Source organism: Podarcis raffonei, chromosome 7, assembly GCF_027172205.1.
Source record: "Podarcis raffonei isolate rPodRaf1 chromosome 7, rPodRaf1.pri, whole genome shotgun sequence".
Lineage (NCBI taxonomy): Eukaryota > Metazoa > Chordata > Lepidosauria > Squamata > Lacertidae > Podarcis > Podarcis raffonei.
In genome coordinates this window covers 57,914,723-57,936,269 of record NC_070608.1, presented here as the reverse complement: position 1 = coordinate 57,936,269, position 21,547 = coordinate 57,914,723, and the positions used below count along the sequence as shown (strand labels likewise).

The window sequence follows — 21,547 nt, the reverse complement described above, 5'->3', positions numbered from 1 at the left end:
TTAAGTAGGTTGTAATCCCTCATTCCAAATTTTTATACTGGAAAACTCAGTGGTTTATATTTGCACGGAAGATCTAGTTGCTACATCTGTTGTCAGAAAACTTAAATAGGCTAGCAGTACACCTGTTGGGCATGCAAGTAACATTGATAGACTTCTTAAATTTCTTTTTTCCTATTGCTTGTTCTCTTTAAATAATATATATCCTGCATTACTTTATAAAATACATATACAGTGGTACCTCGGGTTAAGTACTTAATTCGTTCCGGAGGTCCATTCTTAACCTGAAACTGTTCTTAACCTGAAGCACCACTTTAGCTAATGGGGCCTCCTGCTGCCGCTGCACCGTGGCTGCACGATTTCTGTTCTCATCCAGAAGCAAAGTTCTTAACCCAAGGTACTATTTCTGGGTTAGCGGAGTCTGTAACCTGAAGTGTATGTAACCTGAAGCGTATGTAACCCGAGGTACCACTGTAATTTATTGTATTTTGCTGTTCCTCCAAGGAGCTCATTTGCATTTTATCCATGTATTTTGCACTCAGTATGAAACAGTAAATATAGGGGTAAAAATACATGCTGGTTATTCTTTCAGATGTTGAATTTTAAATTTCCTGAATTGTCTTTAGAAATGAGAACTTTCCCCTTGGAAATATATTGTTAGGATTTTTGGGGGGGGGGTCAGACTCCGCTAGATCTCTGAATTCAGTAAAAGGTTAGAATTTAAGCAAACTCCTAAATTCCTGGATCTAGCAAGGGCTGGAAATAACACAAGCCAGTTTCCTAATGAGGCAGTTATTTAATAATGGCCCAGTCATTAACCAAGCAAAAGGCAGGAAAGTAGTCTGTTAAGTCAGACAGCTGTGGGAAGGACCCCTGCCTCAACTAAGAGGGAGAAAGTTTGCAGAGACAAAGAGAGATTAGTTTTAAGGTTGCGGTTTGCCTGATGTGAGCTGCAGGATCTGTAAAATGGGGTCTTGTTTGCATTGGGGTCTGTAAAATGCAATAACCTGTTGAAGGGGATCACAGGACGATGTGGGCTGATCAAACATTGCAGACATGAGAAAGATGGAACCCACTTGGCATGTAATGTTTTGAACCAGATTCAAGCTGTGTGCTAACCACTATACCCTTTTTAAAAAATAATTTTTATTCATTTTTAAGCATATTAATTGTCATACATACCACAAAATTTCACTTCTTATACAATCTTTTTAGACTTCCATCAGCACCTCTGATGATCCCCCATTTTTATCATTTCTTCTGCATTTCTTAAATTCATATTGCCTTTAATTATCTTAACTAACGTCTTCCTTTTTATCCAATTATGCAATAATTCAAATTATTCACCTCACAAAACTTCTTGCAAACCTACAAATGTAATCTGATCATCACAATTACTTTTCAAACAGTCCGTAAATTTACACCAGTCTTCTGTGAATCTCTGGTCCCGCTGGTTTCGAATTCTTCCTGTTAGTTTGTCTAATTCTGCATAGTCCATCAATTTCATCCTCCAATCTTCTTTCGTCGGTAATTCTTCTTGCTTCCATTTTTGTGCCAATAATATTCTTGCTGCCGTCATTGCATATAAGAACAGCTTACAATCCTTTCTGTTTATATCATCTCCTACAATGCCCAGTAAAAATGCTTCTGGTTTCTTAATAAATGTATATTTCAACATTTTTTTCATCTCATTAGATATCATTTCCCAGAAGTTTTTCACCTTTTTACATTCCCGCTAACCACTATACGTTACTGTCTTGGCTTGGATGCTTGTTGAGCCACCTCTGCAGCTCACCTGGTCCCTGCTTGTGGTCTCAATAACTGTCAGGGATTGGTGAGGGATGAATTTGGCCGGAAAGGGCGCATCAAATTTGGATTCTGTAGTGCTGCTGATTCTTAAGTAGTCATAGCAGAACTTTAACTGTCATCCCCAACAAACCAAAAGAATGACTGAGAGATGCCAAGCACGAAGCAGTTTGGGTTACTTGAAATATACTATTTATATGGTAAGGGTGAAAGCAAGTCATATTTCACATTAGATATGGGTTAAAAAAACTAAAAACAACTAGAAAACTGTGAAGCAGCTTTGTGTTTGTGCCAAATGTAAGCTTATATAGGGCAGTCACATTTTATTTTGCAGGTGTTTGTTTGTTTGTTTAGTTGGTTATATGCCACCCATCTGGCTGGGTTGCCCCACCAACTCTGGTAGGCTTCCAACAAATTAAAGCGAAGTAAGACATTGAACATTAAAAACTTCCCTATGCAGTCATTTTTTCCCCACTTGGTGGTTATTATTCATACTCATATATGCCATGAAACACATCTGTTGTGCAGCCTCTGTTATTTTCATTGGGCATCCTTGTTCAAAAAGTTTGATTTCAAGAAAATACTTAGATGGGTAAAGCTATCTTCCTATATCTGTATGAAAGTCTGAGATCTATTTTCTCAGAAGAGGTGTAAGAATCACCCCTTATTTGTGTCTACTTGCAAACTGATGCAGAACACCATCTATATCACTTTTTACATCTCAGCTATGTATCAAAGCCATTTTGAAATGTAGTCCTGGAAACTATATATTGATACAGCATTTCAGCTTGTGTGTAACAAAATGTGTGCATTTGATAAAGGGACTAGGAAGTTTACAGAAATGTTAGAAATAATTGTTTTTTCTATGTGCCCATCTAACCTGATTTTTTTCTACATCTTTTTTTAAAAAGAAATTATACATTAAGATTCATGCCTATACCTGTGAATGATGCTTCTCAAGCGCTTAAAACAAGCCCTGAAAAAACTGAAGAGGCACTTCAAAAGGTATTGCCTACAGTTACTTATAGATTGGGATGGACAGGGAGACGCAAAGAAAGTAATGTTATTAAATGCTTGTCATTTCATGGTTGAATGAACAAAATTCTTGAGGGGTGTGTGTGTGTGTGTGTGTGTGTGTGTGTGTGTGTGTTTTAACCCTGGGGGCCCATACAAGTATGTTTGCAAAGGTTATGATATCCAAAAGTGCATGAAAATAACTCTCCCTCCAAATGAAGCGTGGGAAGTGAAAATAACAGAAATAATAGCATAATAGTAAACAGTCCCATGTAGTGCTAATTAAGCAGTATTTTTTGGTACATAACACAAATAAAATGGATGTGTATGTTTTCATGTGTATTCCTAGGAACCTAGGTAACGGGAACACTGATTTTGCCTTAATCCAAGGAACAAAAGGGTCGCTGTCCGCCCCCCCCCCCCCCGATGATTTCACATGTGAAAATCAATGAATTGAAAGTACCTTTGGACATAATGATTGCCACCTTTACCCCATTTTATAAATACTTTTAGTTACTTTTCTGTTTCCAATACTCAAAACAATTTGTAATTACAATGTTGAAAATAATATTTGTTATTACAGTTAAAACACAAATTAAAAACAACGGAACATAAATCCTTTTCCAGTTAGTAATTATTTTAAAAAAACAATTTCGCGTCTCCAGTGATTGGGTGGTTGGGGCCCCACCCAAAAGTTGCAAAGAAAGGCACCACCATGGAGAAAACTGAACCAATGACTTGTGCCTGTTACTATCTAAATCCACTGGATTAAGGAATTCCCAATTGCATTTTAATGCAAGGAAATCTGCTGAAATTTTCCATAGGATTTCCCTTGTCCCTCAATCTAAATACATGTATGTGTGGTGCCATTTGTACATGTTCTGCTTACTAATCGCTAGTGACTGCAGATATAGAGAATATTAACAATATGATCTGAGAAATGTGGCTGTTGAGTTTTGTGCTTTAAATATTGGGATGTATCAGAAGAGCTGGTGGTGCCAAACATGTTTTGCTTTATTTTCTGTGAACTGCCCTGAGACCTCCAGGTGTAGGGCGGTATATAAATTCAATAAATTAATAATAATAGTAATACTTTCCCTGCCTCAAATAGTACTCCCCTTTTCTTTTGACTCATTTGTGATCCACTCTCGTTTACTCATTTTGTATCAGGTGTGTGAAATTGCATTTCTTTCATTGTTTTTCTCACTTGATTTTTAAAACCAAATGTGTTAACTGTTTGTGTGCATACTCATGCACATATATTCCTAACTTACTTTTTACTTCTGTTCTTAGATAGAAAACTATTTGCTTCGCAATCATGAGACCCGAAAATATCTACAGGAACAAGCATACAGACTGCAGCAGGGCATAGTTACTAGCACAACACAGCAGGTGAATGCATTTCACTTAAAGAAACAAACAAACAAACAAACAAAGCTATGGTAATTTTCAGTGGGTTGGATTTAAATTGGTCTTCATAAAATTCCACTCACAGAAAAGGGTTTCAGAAATGGAAGTGGAGGAGAGATAACTTTCACCAATTTCTCCACAAAACCTCCTGCCCCACCTTCTATTCTGAAGGGTTTCCAACCTTGTGGAGCATATTTTCAGAGGTGCTTCAGTGGGAAGGGAGATTTTGAACCTAAGAGTATGATTTGAATTGACTATGTGTAGAACTCTGGATCCCAACACGTATTCCTGAACATCAGATTCTTTCCATCCCCTTCTAAACCACCATTCTAAGTCTGAAGTAAGATTTGGCCCAGGAGCCAAATGTGACCTTCCTAGCATCACTGCCAGACCCATGGGGCTCTTCCAAGGCCACATCTTTCACTAGCTCTGCCTTACACCCTTCTTGACTGTTTTTGCATGGTTGGGTTGTGTCCTTGAATTCTGATAATGCCTCTTGCTTGCCTAGATGGAGAGAAGGGTCTATGAGTACATGTAGAAATTGAACTGCATAGTAATAATAATAATAATAATAATAATAATAATAATAATAATAATAATTGTAATAAATTTATTACTTATACCCCGACCATCTGGCTGGGCCTCCCCAGCCGCTCTGGGAGGCTTCCAACAAAATATCAAAAACACAATAATACACCAAACATTAAAAACTTCCCTAAACAGAGCTGCCTTCTAAAAGTCAGATAGTTGTTTATTCCCTTGACATCTGATGGGAGGGCATTCAACAGGGCGGGTGCCACTACCGAGAAGGCCCTCTGCCTGGTTCCCTGTAACCTCACTCCTCGCAGTGAGGGAACTGCCAGAAGGCCCTCAGCGCTGGACCTCAAGGTCCGGGCTGAACAATGGAGGTGGAGACGCTCCTTCAGGTATACTGGGCAGAGGTCGTTTAGGGCTTTAAAGGTCAGCACTAACACTTTGAATTGTGCTCAGAAATGTGTTGGGAGCCAATGCAGGTCTTTCAGGACTGGTGTTATGTGGTCTCGGCGGCCACTCCCAGTCACTAGTCTAGCTGCCACATTCTGGATTAATCTTGCTCTGCCCATTTTTGCCTCTAGCCTTCATGTGGCTCCCATAAGGTTACCCAGAATACTGGGAATGAAAAGGTTTTACAGCTTTTCTGATGGTTGCTAATATTATCTTTTCTTCCTGCTCTGTTTCTGTGTAGATGATCGACAGAATATGTGTCAAAGTGCAAGACCATATCAACTCTTTAAGAAACTGTGGTGTTGATACAATACAGGAAGATCTGAAATCGGCAGAAAGACTTATGAAAGATGCGAAGAACTCCAAAACTGTAAGTGGCACCAGGCTTTTATGTTACTGGCGTACTAATTCCAATAGAATAAATCACTATTAAAATATTAATGTAGATTAAGTATTTTGAAATATATATTATTTACGTTTACCTGCTAAACAGGATTCTGTAGATAAGGATTAATTTGAGTTAATTTATTGCAAAAATTTCTACAGTTACTGCCCAATCTGTATCATCTTGGTGGACCTTCATGGGCAGGAGCAAATGGTTCCTTATCCAACCCAATCCAGGAGACACTAGAATCGATGGCTGGGGAGGTTACCAGAGTCGTCGATGATCAACTCAAGGTATTATTATTATTTTTCAGTTCAGTTCTATACCACTTTATATTTTAAAGGGAGGGAAGCAAAGCAGTTTACAACATGTTAAAACTTTCAAATACAATAATTCAGAGTAAAACTTTACTGAAGGAAGTCAGATATAAAGTATACCTTCAAAGCAACATAATTAAGTGGAAATGAAAATGTTACCTTAAAGAAATAAAATAAGAAATAAAAGAAAACAGTACAAAGTATGTCAGCTAACAGAATGCACATATAAAGTTAACAAAAAAAGTTTCAGAAGAAAACATTACTGAAGGAAGTCAAATATAAAATGCACATTTAAAACAGCATAATTAACAAGGGAATAAAAAGTCATCTTAAGCATAGAACATATCTGCTGCTGTTGCTGCAAATGGTGGTTCATGGCAGGCTGAAAGCCACCCACCTGTCAATCACCTGATGTCAGAGTGACATCAAGTGATGCTGCGCTTTGAAGCCCCGATTTTCAGGATTTTTCAAATTTCAGCACAGGGCTGCTTGAAAGCCCTTTTGCAAACAGTCCTGTGTGGCTCCTTAAACTTCAGAAAATATGAAGTTTTAAGAGCAGTTCAAAACTGTTTTGGAAAGGGAACCTCTAGTTTTTGAAGGTTCAAAGAGACGTGCAAGGAAGGAGAAGCATTTTCCATTGTGAGTGGGAGTGTGCTGTGCTCCAGCAAAGGAACAATCAGGACTTCACTTCAAGTTCTCAATTGTTCCTTTGAAGTCTTGCCCATACCTACCTGCCGTCTTGTATGTAGAGCAGGTTGCCGTGACTTTCCAAAAATAACCCGTCGTGCACATGGTCCAAAGTTTCCCCACCCCTGCTGTAATTTATTTCACTGCCTAAAAAAATAATCCAACAAGAGTAGTAATACTTGATATAAAACTAAGTTAGGGAGAATGTATCATGCCATATTAAAAGGGAATCATAATGCCCAGCGGTGCTAGTTGTTGCAATCAGCCCTTGGAGGTATTATTATGAGAAGGTAAGCAGCTTCTATTCCGTTGTGAAAAAAGCAATGCCTAAAATTCAGTGGAAATTTGTCACCATCAGGGTTATCTGTGGGGAATCATAATCATCAGACATAGAGTGTTAGAATTTCTCCTGCAATGGTTTCTGCTTCCAACTGCTTGTTGTAGTAGTGTATTTGTGAACTTAGTAGCAGCTCTAAAGCTACAGATTGGACTTCTGCTCATAAGACACACAAAAAGAAAATGCCTCAGTCAGTGGGAAGGTAATGAAGAACTATAGAAACACCACTTTGCTATATATATATATATATAAATCTAAATTAGAGAAGTTAATGAGGAAGAAAATGTTACAATTTAGAGTACTGATTCAAATCCCCAGAGTGCCAAAGTATTTGAAGGGACAAACTTAAATCTTCCTACCAGTTCCCAGGATTTAAAGCTTCCAGGCATGCAGCCCTTTCCTGTGTTGTAGGGCTTGGAAATCCCATTTTATGCTTATCTCTTCAAAACAAGGCAGGGTAGCCACAGTTTGACGTCAGCTTAATATTCTGGCTTTTTCCAAAGCAAGTAAACCACAGTTTCCCATTTTGCCCAAACCAAGAAACTGTAGCTAATTGGAAGTGTTCTGGTTTGATTGCTGGTGCTGCGAAGGAAGGAGCAAAGAGAAGGTGTGCACTGGCAAAAAAAAACCCAACTTGTTCATTGTCTGAACATGGCCATAGAGTTGGAAAGACCTTCTTTCCAGCCTCCCCCCACCAAAGTGGACCATGTATAACTTGATGAAATCCTAGCCAATGCAGCACCGAAGAAATAACCCTTTGAGAGCAAGCCTTTCATCCAAGCCTAGTATGTGGCATAATGCCAAAAGCTACAGTTGCAAAACTAGGATCTCCTAGTGGTTCAAGTATTTCAGTTTTTCTTCCAACTTCCATTTTACCAAAGTCAAATTCAAGTAATCTGATCATCAAACTTCATAGATGTGCTCAATTCCACCGTAGTGAGCTATCATTGTTCATTATTTGATCAGGCTTTGATGGTGGGTTTTTTTTGGGGGGGGGGTTAAGATCTTGGAATTATTAGAAACAAAGCCACTATTCAGATTTTTATTGAGATCTTCCATGTAAGAGAGCAATGCTGGCTACTTAAGATTGCAGTGCATTCTGCTTAAACTTATTGTAGACAGCTGTTAAAAAAATTAAAACAGGTCACTATTTGCTATAGGTAATGGTATAGAGGTCTATACTTACACTACTATCCCTTTAATACTGAAGCAACTGAATTAGCATTCATATGTCTAGTGGGTAGCAGATCAGTGATATCATTTCCTCTTCTGTATTTTACATTCAATTAAAAACATTGCGGCTCCTCCTTTTTGTTCATTTTTGCAATCAATTCTTGCTAATATTTGTGTAGATCTTATTCAGCTGCTGCCAACACACAAACTTGAAGTTATCTAGAGCTGATATCACAATTCATGCTGAAAATATGTTGGGTAATTTCAAAAGACGTTCTCATATGAATCTGCCTAGGGATAAACTGCATGGTAGAAGAAAGTGTCTGTAGGAACTGGCACTTAATTTGATGACTCTTCATAATTTGTGAGTTGCACATCACCAGGTCTTAGCATTAAAGCAGCACATGCAGTATTTCAGATGGTTTCTTGAAAAAGTTTGCCTTCCTTCACTTTGTGCTACAGACACTGCTTGAGTCTATGGTTGATGCAGCAGAAAATCTCTGTCCAAGTGCAATGAAGAAAGCACACATAAGGCAAGATCTGATTGAGTCAGGCACTGAAAAGATTTCCATTCCACGGACATTTGTTAAAAACGTTCTCTTGGAGCAGTCTGGCATTGACATTCGTAATAAAATTAGGTAAGTCGGTATGATTTCTCGGTTCGTCTATGGATTCAGGGCACATATTTAAATTGTACGTTGTTAAAAACAGACGTCTACCTGTCCCTGCAACAGCAAATGGGGAATACCAGCGGTTCTAGACTTAGTTTGTTTCTACCTCCCTTAAGTAAAACACTTATGCCCTGGATGTCCATGTGTTTGATTCTTGGCTCATCTCATGGTCCAGAAAGTCCTAACAGACATACTAGGTTTCTTGCATGTCCAACTTTGTTTTCTGATTAGAATGTTTTGTTGACACAGAAGTAAGGTCTTATAAAACACATATAGAAATTGAAGTTCAGGCTATGGTGCCACAGTTAATGTAGAATACAATTAATTTCATTATTTGATTTTTAAATATGGTTCATTAGTTTGATCTCTTGAGAATTGTTGGTTATCACCATTGAGGCAGGGGGATGGGTAGAACCATCTATTTATGGTCTGTGTCAATTTTACACATGGTCATTTATATGTCCCTTTCATTGTGAGTCCACTTCAGTCTTGAGATTTGAAAAAAAACTGCAAAAAACAACAACAATGCCACATTATTTTTGAAGGCATTTTTTCTTTATTTTTTAGCTGAGAATATATCACAAACTTCAGAGAAGTGTGAAAACCAAAAGATAATGCATTCCAATCTGTATATTGGCAAATGCAACTCAGGCTGGTACCTTAAATGCAGACTGAATGAAATCCCCTAGAATCTCTACTCCAGATACACATTTTCACAAATAAAAATGATGATGAACACAGTTTGGAAAGGAAATGTTTCCTATAAAACCTCTACACAGTACAAATCAGCAAAAGAAATATTGATTTATTGTCCATGTACTCTATGTAACCTGGTTTATTTACTGCACCAATTAGCCTCTGTTTTATATCTTCTTGTTCAATACAAAAGCAAAAGCCCTGAGATAAGTTGTAACAAAATTGCAAATTCATCAGCTTTTTTTTTTTAAAAAAGTTTACAATCTAATTCTATTGATACAATGGTCAGGACCACTGCAGATGTCATAGCAACCTTGCAAGGAAACCAGGGCAGCCTAACTGTGCTCCCCTAAATACCATAAGGCTTGCACATAGCTGTTAAGCATCCATGGCTCAGAAGTGCCATACGATGCTCTGGGGCATATGTCCCTACTTTGTTCTCACATTTTGCAACTTGGTACAAACCAATGGCACACATGCATTTGAACTGATGTCACATTCTGTAGTGGCACAATTGCATGAACTATGTCATGTATCAACACTGGCTGTTGTGTGGTTTATTTAAGGCACTCCATCTGTATAGAGTGCCAGATCTTTGAAATGGACCCTGAGACAACATCAACATAACACTTCCAGAAGTTCCAGCCTTGTAGTGCAAATACTTCTGTTGTTGTCACACTGCACTGTAATAAGTGCAATTTACAACCACATAATGGTGCTGATTGGTATCGCAGAAGGAAGGGATAAATTATATTTATTTTTTTGCAAATGGAAGGATAGGAACAAGGTAGAAATACATCTGGTTCTTTATGTTAGAAATAATTCATCATATTTGCTGAAAGAGTGTGTGGCATTTTGTGTATTTTCATAATATTAATAATTATTAAATGTCCTCTGTTCCTACATACACATTCATACATTTCTCCTTGGAGAAATTTTGAGATCTTTGTAACTTTTAAATCATACAGCCAGTATTGTAAAGAATAACGGAAACTCTAGTGTGAATTAAGCTTTCATTTTCTTATTCTCAACTTTCACACAGTGAAGTGAAGTTGACAGTGGCCTCATTTCTCTCAGACCGAATCGTAGATGAGATCCTTGATGCATTGTCACATTGCCATCATAAACTGGTGAGTGCTGACACAGATCTGAGTATTTCAAGATATTTATAACAGCTCAGCATGATTTGCCTGTTACGTTGCACTCACCTGCACTGTAGCTTCCAAATATATACCCATCTGTTTTGTTTCAAACTGTTCTTTAATATTATATTTTTTAATTATAATCTACCCAACAACATTAGGGTGAAGGACAGGTAAGAAATCAAATTATAATTGCAATTAGGATTGTGTAACAATTAGGATTGTGTAATTGCAATTAGGATTGTGTAACATGTTGTAGTTACACAAATGGCGACCACAGTGTCCCTAACACCCATAATGGACAAAATATCTGTATAATACTGTGTAAATTGATACTAGTAAGGCAGCAATGTGAATGAGGACTAAGGGGACAAAGACTCAACTGGATATGCATTTAAAAACAGGCTTGTCATGTGGCATACATCCTCAACCCTCTGTAATCTCTGTTATATAGTCAGAGAATTGTTGCTCAAGAGTTCCCATCTTTGACTAGAATGTAGGAAAACCAGATACTTGAAGGATGTCGTACGGAAGAGGACAAAGTCTTCTCTCCTGTTGCAGAGAGAGTGAGCAGGACGAAATATAATGGGCTTTAGTTGCAGGAGGGTAGATTCTGTTGAACATAAGGAGAAACATCCTGAGGTTAAGAGCTGTTTGGCAAGGAACCAATTACCTGGAGAGATAATGGGCTCTTCTAGCAGAGGCCAGACAATCATCTCTGAGAGATGCTCTAGTTCTGGATTTCCTGCACGGAGGTGGGTGTGAACTAGATTTTCTACAAGGCCCTGTCCAATTCTGGGAGGAGTTGCTCTGTGAAGGGCTCTTGAGTTGACCCTTGCTCTTTGGAACCATTTGCATCAAACTTTTTTTTTGGCCAGTGTTTCATTTTTACTAAGAGTACTTTCTCTTGTTTCAACCTTTCCTCTAGGCTGATCATCTGACCCGGCGAGGCAAGCCCCTTCCCAGTCTGGAATCATTAGATATTGAACTAGCAGAGGAAAAACCTGCGAAACGTTCCATCATCACAGTTGAGGAGCTAACTGAAATCGAACGTTTGGAAGACCTAGATACATGCATGGTAAGACACCTTTTGCCCTTGTCTAGATCTTGGCATTCTGGTTCATTTAAACTTCTGCTTGTTGTTATTGAAAAAATTGAGCTAGTAAATATGGATGATGTGGGAAACATTTGTCCAAGAAACATATTGAGAGACAAAAGGAAAGATAGCACTTTCCTTTTCTTTTCACTTATATTTCTTGTAGTTATCTTTTTATGGTATCTTTTAGTGTGTGCTATGCTGCTACCTCTCTATAAGTGACTGGCAGTACACAGGGAATGATTACCTCAATAAATCAAGCCATTCTGCAGCAGCAAACTGTTGCTTCTGTCAGCACAAAATTTTCCACCCAGGTAGCCATTGAGCTATCTTTATCTATGGTTGCATTTTTTATTATATGCTCATTTTAGTGGCAGATGTTTGGCGGGTTTTGGTTGCTGCTGCTGTCGTTCCAAGGCTTACTATGAATCTCATGAATGTATTGGAAATCTGTTCTTACAAATAGAATGGATCCTTCTTGCCCCTGGCTCAGACTTTTTTGTTTATATGGATTTCTTTTGTTCATGACTTTAAGGAAACTGAAAATTGTGTGTGTGAATCTTTCTTCTGCTCAGTAGATAGCTCAAGTAAGGCGGCTGAGTCTTGACACTTAAGTGTCCTTTCTCAAGGGAGTTGTGATGTACACATTTTTCATTTCTGTCCAGTGTTTGTGCACATGCACATACATGCCTTTCAACTGAGAATAACATTTCGTTTGATGAAGTGGACTTTACTACATGAAAGCTTATGGCACAATAAATATCTCAGTCTTCAAGCTACCACAAGACTCTTGATTATTTATTATGTACACTAGAGACTGATCTTTTATACAGAGCTAAACTGGGTCAAAATAATCAAATAACTCATTCAGCAAGCAGCATGAATTCTGCATGCTGCATTATTGATGGTACATGTTATCTAACTAGCTCTTGTAGGCGGTTTTGTAAATAAGGGGCATAACTGCCTATCATTGCTTTATTTCATGGCTCTTATTTTTCCAAATGTCCTACCTATAGATGTCTTGGCAATTGTATCACAGGTCAGAATCAAATAAGTGCAGCTGGCAGTGGTTTGTTGACCATAATTACAAATTTAAGGATATATTTTAAAAAATGCATTGGCTACAGAACAATATCGGCTATACTTTCTAAAACAGTCTTCTACTGACTCACACTGTCGGACCATTGAGCTTTGTTTGACAAAAGATTGCTCAAGTCATTAGGTTATTTGGGTCAAGGTACACTGATGATGCCCAACTCTACTTCTCTGTAACATCTGAATCAGGAGAGGCCATTCAAGCCCTGGACTCAGTGGTGGGCTGGATGCGGGGAATAAACACTGAATTCTGACAAGACAGAGGTGCTGTGGGTGGGTGGTTCCTGAGCCCAGATAATTGGTTAATTGCCTTCTGTGGATGGGGCCGTGCTCCCCTTGAAATAGCATGTTCATCGTCTAGAGCTGCTCCTGGATTCATCATCGTTGCCAGCAGCTCAGCTGACCTCATTGACTAGGAGTGCCTTCTACCAACTTTGGTTGGTAAGTCAGTTATGGCCCTGTCTGGACCTGAATAGCCTGAGCAGCATTGTCCAAGTTTTGGTAACCTCCTGACTGTATTGTTGCAATTCTCTCCATGTGAGGCTGCCCTTTAGGCTGGTCTGGAAGCTGCAGCTAATGTTGCAGCACCTACCTTATGGAATTCCCTCCCCTTGGATATTTAGACAGGCACCATCTCTGTTGTCTTTCCAGCACCTACTGAAGACTGTCCTCTTTCAACAAGTACTTTAAGTTAGTATGTTTCCCAGTTTGCATCTGTATCAGATTTGTTTTTATAATGATTTTTTGTTTTATCATTTGTTGTGTGGCACCTGGTGGCCCTTTGGGGAACAGGGTGGGATATAAATTAGATTGATAAATCCTTGGACAGAATTCCTCATCAACCCTGACACATGAAATATTTTCTGCTAAAGACCTCTGGAATTGGGACCATCTACATGCAAGCCAAATGCTTGTACCTCTGAGCAATAGCTCCTCCCCTTACATACATCTCAGCTACCATCAGAAGTTATAAAATACTTGTGGGGCAATGTGATCACTACATCTGCAAAACTCTGAATGAGCCGTTTACTCAGGAATGTGTCGTTTTCATTGGCAGTGGAATCAAGCATCCCAACCGGCAGACTCTTATGTTCTTTTGTAAGACAAAGTACAATTAAAGTGGTATGTCTGCATTAACTAATGGATCAATGTTTTTAAACAAAAATGAGAAAAGAAAAGCATAATATTCCAAATTAGAATCTTTCTAGTGGAAGCTAATGAGAGTGGATGATTTGGCACTGGGTTTTGCCAGAGAAGGGCTTCAAATCTGCTTCAGTTCTTGTTCCCTCTTAAAAGCTCAGTGATACACGTAAGAGAAAGATGGGGACATTTCCCTTCATATACCTCTCAGTATTATCTTTCCATAGCCAGGAGATAAAATCTCCTTCTCGAGGGTAGACATTTCTCTCCCCAGCATCAGAGAGGGGGATCTGAAAATCCCATGACCCCTGGAATACCTTCCCGGGGGACCATAGGATTGTGCCCCAATAGTTTTTGAAATAATAGCCATAAGAGAACTATTGCAAATAGCTATATGTTGTTTGGTCTGATCTATGGTTGTTGTGTCTTTAATGTTAATGCAGTAACAATATCAGTGTTGTATTTTTACTTCAAAGATTTCTCTGTGTGACGGTGGGAGTGTTCAAATGGGTAGAAGTTATTCTGAGAAGCAAATAACAGTTCAAGCTTAAACAGATGATCTCCTACTTAAAATTTTAAAACTACTGCTTGTGTTTCCAGTAAGGAGCTTTTGCTTCTGGTGCAAGCTTGAGAAATCTGGCTCTTGTTTGAGTCCAAGAATTCAAGAAAAGCATTTGAAGTCATTTCCAGGAGAAGCTCCCACCCTGAGCACAGCAGCAAAAGGACTGAGAGAAAATCTAAAATTAGTCTGTGATGAAAGGCACCCAGCCTCATCCCATCAGTAGGGGAAAGAGTTACCTTCTGAAACATCTTATGAATCTAGCCATAATCAAATTTGTTCCTGGGATTTGCACTGCAGATCTTGGTGTGTTCAAATATGCGTTAAAGGATATTTGACTTCCTATCGTAAGAGCATCCCTGCTTAATATACCACAAAGTTTCAAATGCTAATTAAGACTCTTTGATTGCTCTAATGTTGAGCAAGCTTACTTACACTTTGTTCTGATGTTTTATGTACTGGGTTTTGTTTTTTTGTTTTTAGTATTGCTCTCAACATGCTCTTTTTAATGTCTTTCATGATTAGTTTAGCCCTTGGTCAGGTTTCCTAGGCTGTTCAGACCACTCCAATTTGCCTGGAGACTTCACACTTAGGTGCTAAATATAGATCACTCTCCATTATTCTTTCTCAGTATTTCATGGTTCATTCACTTCGATTTCAGCACTAAATCATAACCTGCCTGAAGAGAAGAGGCAAGTGTGCGTTTTTTCATCTTCTTTATGACTGTGCAATCTTCACACGGCACTGGCACAGAATTAATGTCCAGACTTAAGGAAAGGAAGAAGATTCTCTCTAAAGGCTACTTTATAAATTAAGAATTTGTCTTTTACTGTTGGATACAGGCTTGGTGCTGTTAGTGTTGTAGTTGAAGTAGCTTTGTAAGGTTGAACAGGATATTTAAGTATTTTTGGTTTTGCTCTGTGGAGTTGACTTGCAGGCGAACTCTTAAACCGACAATGGTCAGACTCAGTCGTGGATTATTATATGGGAAGCTGAGCTATTGCATGATTCTCTGGCATAATTTAGTGCTTGTCATACTTCTCTTGCAGCTCATCCATACCTCCTTTTGCTTCCACACTTTTCAGACACAGGTCCCCCCTGTAAAGCTCCATGTTCGAGCAGGTTGCTGCTGTTTTTTGTCTCGGAACTTTCCCCAGAAAACCCTTGTTTTACTGCTGAATTGAAGTAAATGGCTATCCTGCAGAAAACCCAATTGCCATTTGCTGTGATTCAATGGTAAAACGTGGGTTTTCCTGGGGAAAGCTCTGGGACCAAAAAAACCCCTCAGCAACGCTCAGACACAGAGTTTTAAAGCCAGGACGTATGCCTAGGAACATTGTACAATCTGGATGCACCCCTTAGTTGTGTGATAGCTAAACCTGCCAAAAAACAACAACCAGGCTCTTCAGATATTACATCGCTAATGACAGCATAGCTGCAACTTTCATAGTGGTAGACTTCAGATGTTCTGTGACTGGTATTGGAGCAACTGTTGGATCTAGCAGCAAGTAAGCTAGTAAAATGATATCTGAAGAGGAATGTTTTTCCATGCATCTGGCTGCCATGGTGTTTAACACACAAGTATTTAGCTGTTCAGTCTAATAAAAGTAAGGAAAGCTTTTGCCTTCCACTTCCCTTCTGGGCAGCCTTCTTTGGCTCTTCCTGCCCAAGCAGGAACACGTATTTCAGTGTGGGTGAGACAAGAATGGCACATTCCATTTCCATCTAAAATTAAAGGGAAATCCTCTGCTTACAGCTACTAGCTGGAACAAAACTGTGTCAATTTAGAACCATAGGCATAGAATGGTCCAAGAGACAAATGGCAACCTTCTCTCCTCTTCTGAAGTATACAAAGTTTCTGTATATGTAATTAAGACTGTTCCACCTGCGCTAAGGCTTCAGCAAAGGCACCAACCTATGTTAGCTTGCCCAGCCTTAAGATTGACTTCAAAGATGAGATCTCTGGCTTACTGGAAAATTCCACCAGTCCAGTGGATGATACCAGCAAGAGGAGCTTTTGGGTGGTGGCCCCCACACCTATGGCATTCTTTCATTACAGGGATATGTACGATCCCATCTTTATTTGCCTTTAAATGGATTCTGAAGAAATATTTGTTTCAATCTCTCTTCGGCTGAAGTGTTGTGTGCCAGGAGTTTTAACTGCTGCTGATTTTTTATTTGGGCGGATAAGGTATAATGTATTTAATTGTTTAAGTTGTTTTAATTTTGAGAGCCTCCTTGGGAGGGCTATGGCACGAAGGACAGTGTAAAAATCCATTTATGAATTTTAAAATAGTATGATGTCAGCTCCCAACACTTGCAGCAGCATTCAGAGCTGTGTATTGCGTCCTGCCTGCTCAGCAGAGGATAGAAATGGACTCAAAATGATTCTGTTCTAATCTAGATGTCAGGCATGTGTCGAAACAAAAAGGTGAAATATTATTTCCTAAACCATTTCACTTTGTCTTAGTTGTAGGAAGAGGGACTATATACAGTGAACCAGATGATAAATTATATGTGTATAGCATTCCATGAAATTGCAGGTGTTTGACACAAATATGAAGAGAATATAATTTTACTCTGTCTCAAGCTAGTTCTTGGAGGGTTTGTTTGTTTGAGAATAAGGTGTATTTCAATTTTAAGAACTTGTAAGCTTTTCAATCTCCCAAAAGAGGAGTATTTTACTCTGAAATGTTTTGAACTACAGTGAAGTATGTTGTACTACATACAGTGAACCAGTTGCAATATTAGCATTAAAATGGAATTATTTAGGATAATCCTATTGCGACTGAGAATGTTAAGGAAGTTACGTAAAATTCCTCTGCAAATGCTGAAGGAACTTGCTTTTCCTCTCCACCCCTACTTGTATGCTCTGTTAGATAGCTGTTTTAAAATAAATATCCTTGTGTTAAAACTAAAATGCAACATACATGTAATTTGGTGAAAACACTAGTATTCATACCATATGCATTATTTACAAATAAGGAAACATGGTTTGTTTGTTTGTTTGTTTGTTTGTTTGTTTGTTTGTTTGTTTTCTGTTACTGCGATCTCCATTGAACTCTCTTCTGGATAACGCACATAGGTTTGGGAGGTTTCTCTGTTTGTTTGTTCATTTATGTTAACTCTGTTAATGGCATTTGGACATAGACCAGAAGAGGATGCCTTCTACCAAGCGTCTATTTCTCCCAGGTGTTTGAAATGTAACACTGAACTGTGCTGCAGTATAAAGAATAATAATAATAATAACTTCAGGTTCAAGGAGCTACTGGCCCTTCAGTCATCTGAGCCAGGAACTTACATTATTTCAATTAAAAATCAAGATCCTCAAATGTTTTGAAAGTGCATGAGGTTCTACACTGGAGGTCTTCATGCTCCCCTGCCCCTTTTAGTCATCTTCACCTCTTCAGGGAATAGTAATAAAGCATAAATGAAAGTACAGAGAGAGCTTCCCTGTTTCACATCGATATGCACCTGATATAAATCTGTTCCCATTTTGCCTTAATGTGAAAGGTTTGTATCTTCTGCTTATTTTTGCTTCAGTATTTTCTGCTTCAATTTTTTTTTATTTGCCAAATTTCAGCACTGCTTGCTTCTCCCTACTCTTCTCCCTTGAAACTGCTCTTGCTTTATCTTCTGCCCATTCATATTCTTTTATCTTTCTCTTCTGGCTGCATGGAGACTCTCTGCTGTACAAGTGTAAGTATTTTTGTTTTAAGCTTTGCTGTTTCTTACCTACTTCGTTTTTCTTGCTCCATTTGCTTCTGTAGTGCCTTACTAATCTGTTGGGGGAAATGCCGTACCGTCAGTGTGAAGCTATTAACAGAAACAGGCGATGATTTGGAAGCGAAGTTGGATTTTACAAGACGTTCCAGCCAGCATAATGTGTGGCGAATTTGAAATATCCCTCAGAAGACATGAGAACAATACCAAGCATAATGTTCACATAGCACTAGTTAATGGCTAAGAAAATCTCAGGATTCAGTTGTGCATTAATCCTAAAATCAGTTTATTGAAAACAAAGCTTTAAAGGAACAGAAGGTAGGGTTTTCCCAGGGGCAAAATTAGGCTTTATTTCACCTGAGTCAAAGTTCCAGTTTGGCACACCCCCACCCCCACACATACAGGTGCCCCTCTGGAGACTTCACCCAGGGCAAAAAAACCCCGGCTAGCCCCACTGTAGCTGTGGCACTGGTTTTCCTGTCATAGATTTTAAGGTGACATATTTTCTGTTGCACTGCATTGTCTCTGCTTGGCAAATGCCATTCAAGCATGCAATATTCGTACCTTTGATGGGGAGAGGGAGAAAAGGAAGAGACTGGATCTGATCTGAATGAAAATGCGTTCAGCAAGTTTATGTAACAGGAATAGAGCAGAGGCAGCGGAAACAGGGAAACCTTTGTATATAACCTCTTCTGGAGTCATTTCAAGTCTAATTATGCTAAGCAATGGCGTGTAAAGTTTCCCCTAATACCAAAATTGAAGCTCTCCATACGTGTTAAAATGTAATTTCCACTTCCAGTTATAAGAGGATATAACAGAAATCCCTACTTTTCCCCTTGGGCAGTGGAAGAATCAATACTCTAGGTTTCTTGCCAGTTTTTCCTCAGATGCCCACACCCTCTGGCAATTCTACACTTCCATTTCTGTTCTTGATCGTTTGCCAGCCAGGCTTTGGTTTAAAGAGGAGCAACAAACACAAGTACTACAGGTGACATGAGCTGTTATAGAGTGGGATACAACAGGAGTCTGGAGTGCTGTGCACCACCATTTTGCTTTAGAGTTGGAGTGTAACTTGGGTACTTGGAAGAAAATGTTTTCTCTCCTTCTGCCCTGCAGGACTTTTTTCATTTTCAATTTGTGAAGGTTTGGTTTGCATCACTTTCAGCATACTGTTTCTGCTTTTCGTGGTTTCTATGAAAAGAGTTACGGTCACATCACACATGCAAATATTTTATCAAAAGTGGTTATGCAGGTGTGGGTAAACCCATATGCATTGCCACCTGTAAAAATCATATATATGTTCTACAATTCCTACATTTGATGGAATATTTGCTATTCATACTGCATCCTGAAACTGAGCAGACACGTGCATTCTCATGCATCCTACATTACACTAGACTAATGTGCAGTAGACTAATAATGAAAATATCTTTTAAAATCATACTAATTGGATTGCCTTTAGGTATGTATGAATGGCGTCTGCTTATCTGTCAATCTTTCTGCTGAACCAAATGCCACTCAAATTCAGCTGTATGGGCAGAACTTTTAAGAAGAATGTCTTAACACAGCTTTCCCCATCCTGGCAGCCTTCAGGTGTTTTGGGTTACAATCTCAACATCCATGAACATTGGCTAGAGAAGACAGGGGCCGATAGGAATTGTAGTTCAGAACATTGGAGGGTATCAAGTTGGAGAAGGCTGTCTTAACATATGTAGGTAAAAAATGGCTTGAACACGAGCTTCTGCAGGTACCAAAATGCCAATTAGGTAGAAAATAGATTATCTTGTATGCACTTCATTACCATATTCACTCAAAACATAATTGCCATAGATAGGTAAACACAAGATTCCTCCCTGCTCCATCCCATTTTGCTGAAAATGGAAGAGTTGCAGTTTTCAGCAATCTTCAATTAAGCTTTCAGTATGGCAGCATTGAGCATGTCTTAAAAGATTACTTGCATTCAATTTTACCAACTAAAACTGCCCTATTGATTTAAAGTCACCAAGAAAATGTGTAGATGATCTTGTGCCAGAAATTATTAATGAAATAAGTTAGATAAACTGTGCTTTCTTTGTATGGTTGGGACAAATTGATCAGTGTACCAGTGTAACAGTTATTAATTGCTCCAGCCTGGTGGCTGTAGGACACAATCACTGTCTCTGCCTTGCCACTACTCTTAGGTTTAGTCAGTTAGAATAATAATATTGTTTCATGATCTCCACTTCCATAAGCAGTAGAAAGCTCTAGGGGAAGTCTTTTACACTGTCTGGCTTATTGTTACAAGGCAGTACTGAAGACCTTTGGCATGCTTGGAATGTCTGCTTCTTTATAAATATGCAAGCTGTGCACGAGGGAACATGCACCCAGATATAGTGCTAATATTTAAGGCAGCATTCAGTCCTGCAAAAGGAAACAGTGTGTTTATCAAGCCCACCTTTTCTTTTTCCTTCATTGACTACAGTCCAACTATCTAACAACGTTCTTCAATCCTACTCAAAGCAGGCGGAGCGTGTCCAATAGCCACCACCCACCTGCTATTGAAAGCTCAGTTAACTAAGCAGGAATGTTCCTCTCAGTGCCCATTAAAGAAATTGCTTCAATCTAGGCTTTTGTTTAATTATCTGTTTACTTTGCATGGCTTTAACAATATATTGGACATTGTCGTAAATGTAGCGTAATAAGAGCCAGGAAGCTGTAGATCCTGATGACTAGCTGAAACCAGAAGGGGGAATAATCAGAGGCAGGCTTCAAGGAGGGTACATGGAGTGAGTGTGTGTGTTGGGGGTGGGGGTGACATGGGAAATATCAGGAAAACAACTGTAAACATAAAATAGCATGTTGTGTTGCATGAACGGAAGGCAGTACAAAAGAAACTCATGTGGAGCGAGGAGGCAAATTTGGGCAGGGGGACTGAGGGCTCTCTGTGTGCATTTAATCAGACCCTGTTCTCCCTCCTAATTGTTGCACACCAAAGTACCTCAGATTCTAATTAACTGGTTAGCATCATTTAGTTTCTTTTCACTTGTACTTTTTGGTTCAGGAACTGGTTACCCAGACAACAACAAAATAATAGGAATAGGCTCATCAAGCTTACAGAAGAGGTACCCCCACCCCCCACCCTAAATCTGTATCCTTTCCTATTTTGATTCTGTGGCTTTTTTGTGTTTGCCACAGTAGTAGGAACTAGATTATTTTAGGGGTTTCACCTGAAGCTCTTCCCTGATGAGTACTACTGTTGTTTATAATGAGATTATTATGATGATACCTGAAGTTCTCAGCACGGTGCCGATGGGCACAACAATGCCCTTTGATACC

At 38.9% G+C, this 21,547-nt stretch overlaps 1 protein-coding gene across 2 annotated transcripts in view; it reads left to right on the top strand.

Annotated features, from left to right (window-relative positions):
- The window catches only part of CARMIL1 (capping protein regulator and myosin 1 linker 1), a 134,323-nt gene that overhangs the window by 92,025 nt on the left and 20,751 nt on the right, over positions 1-21,547 (top strand). Inside the window, exons 23-30 of one of the 2 annotated variants that reach the window (XM_053396694.1) lie at positions 2,715-2,808; positions 4,111-4,209; positions 5,453-5,581; positions 5,758-5,889; positions 8,573-8,748; positions 10,520-10,607; positions 11,548-11,697; positions 18,191-18,208. In XM_053396694.1, coding sequence (XP_053252669.1) covers positions 2,715-2,808; positions 4,111-4,209; positions 5,453-5,581; positions 5,758-5,889; positions 8,573-8,748; positions 10,520-10,607; positions 11,548-11,697; positions 18,191-18,208 — 886 coding nt within the window. The remainder of the gene's footprint in view (positions 1-2,714; positions 2,809-4,110; positions 4,210-5,452; positions 5,582-5,757; positions 5,890-8,572; positions 8,749-10,519; positions 10,608-11,547; positions 11,698-18,190; positions 18,209-21,547) is intronic. The other variant, XM_053396695.1, reaches the window with a different exon arrangement.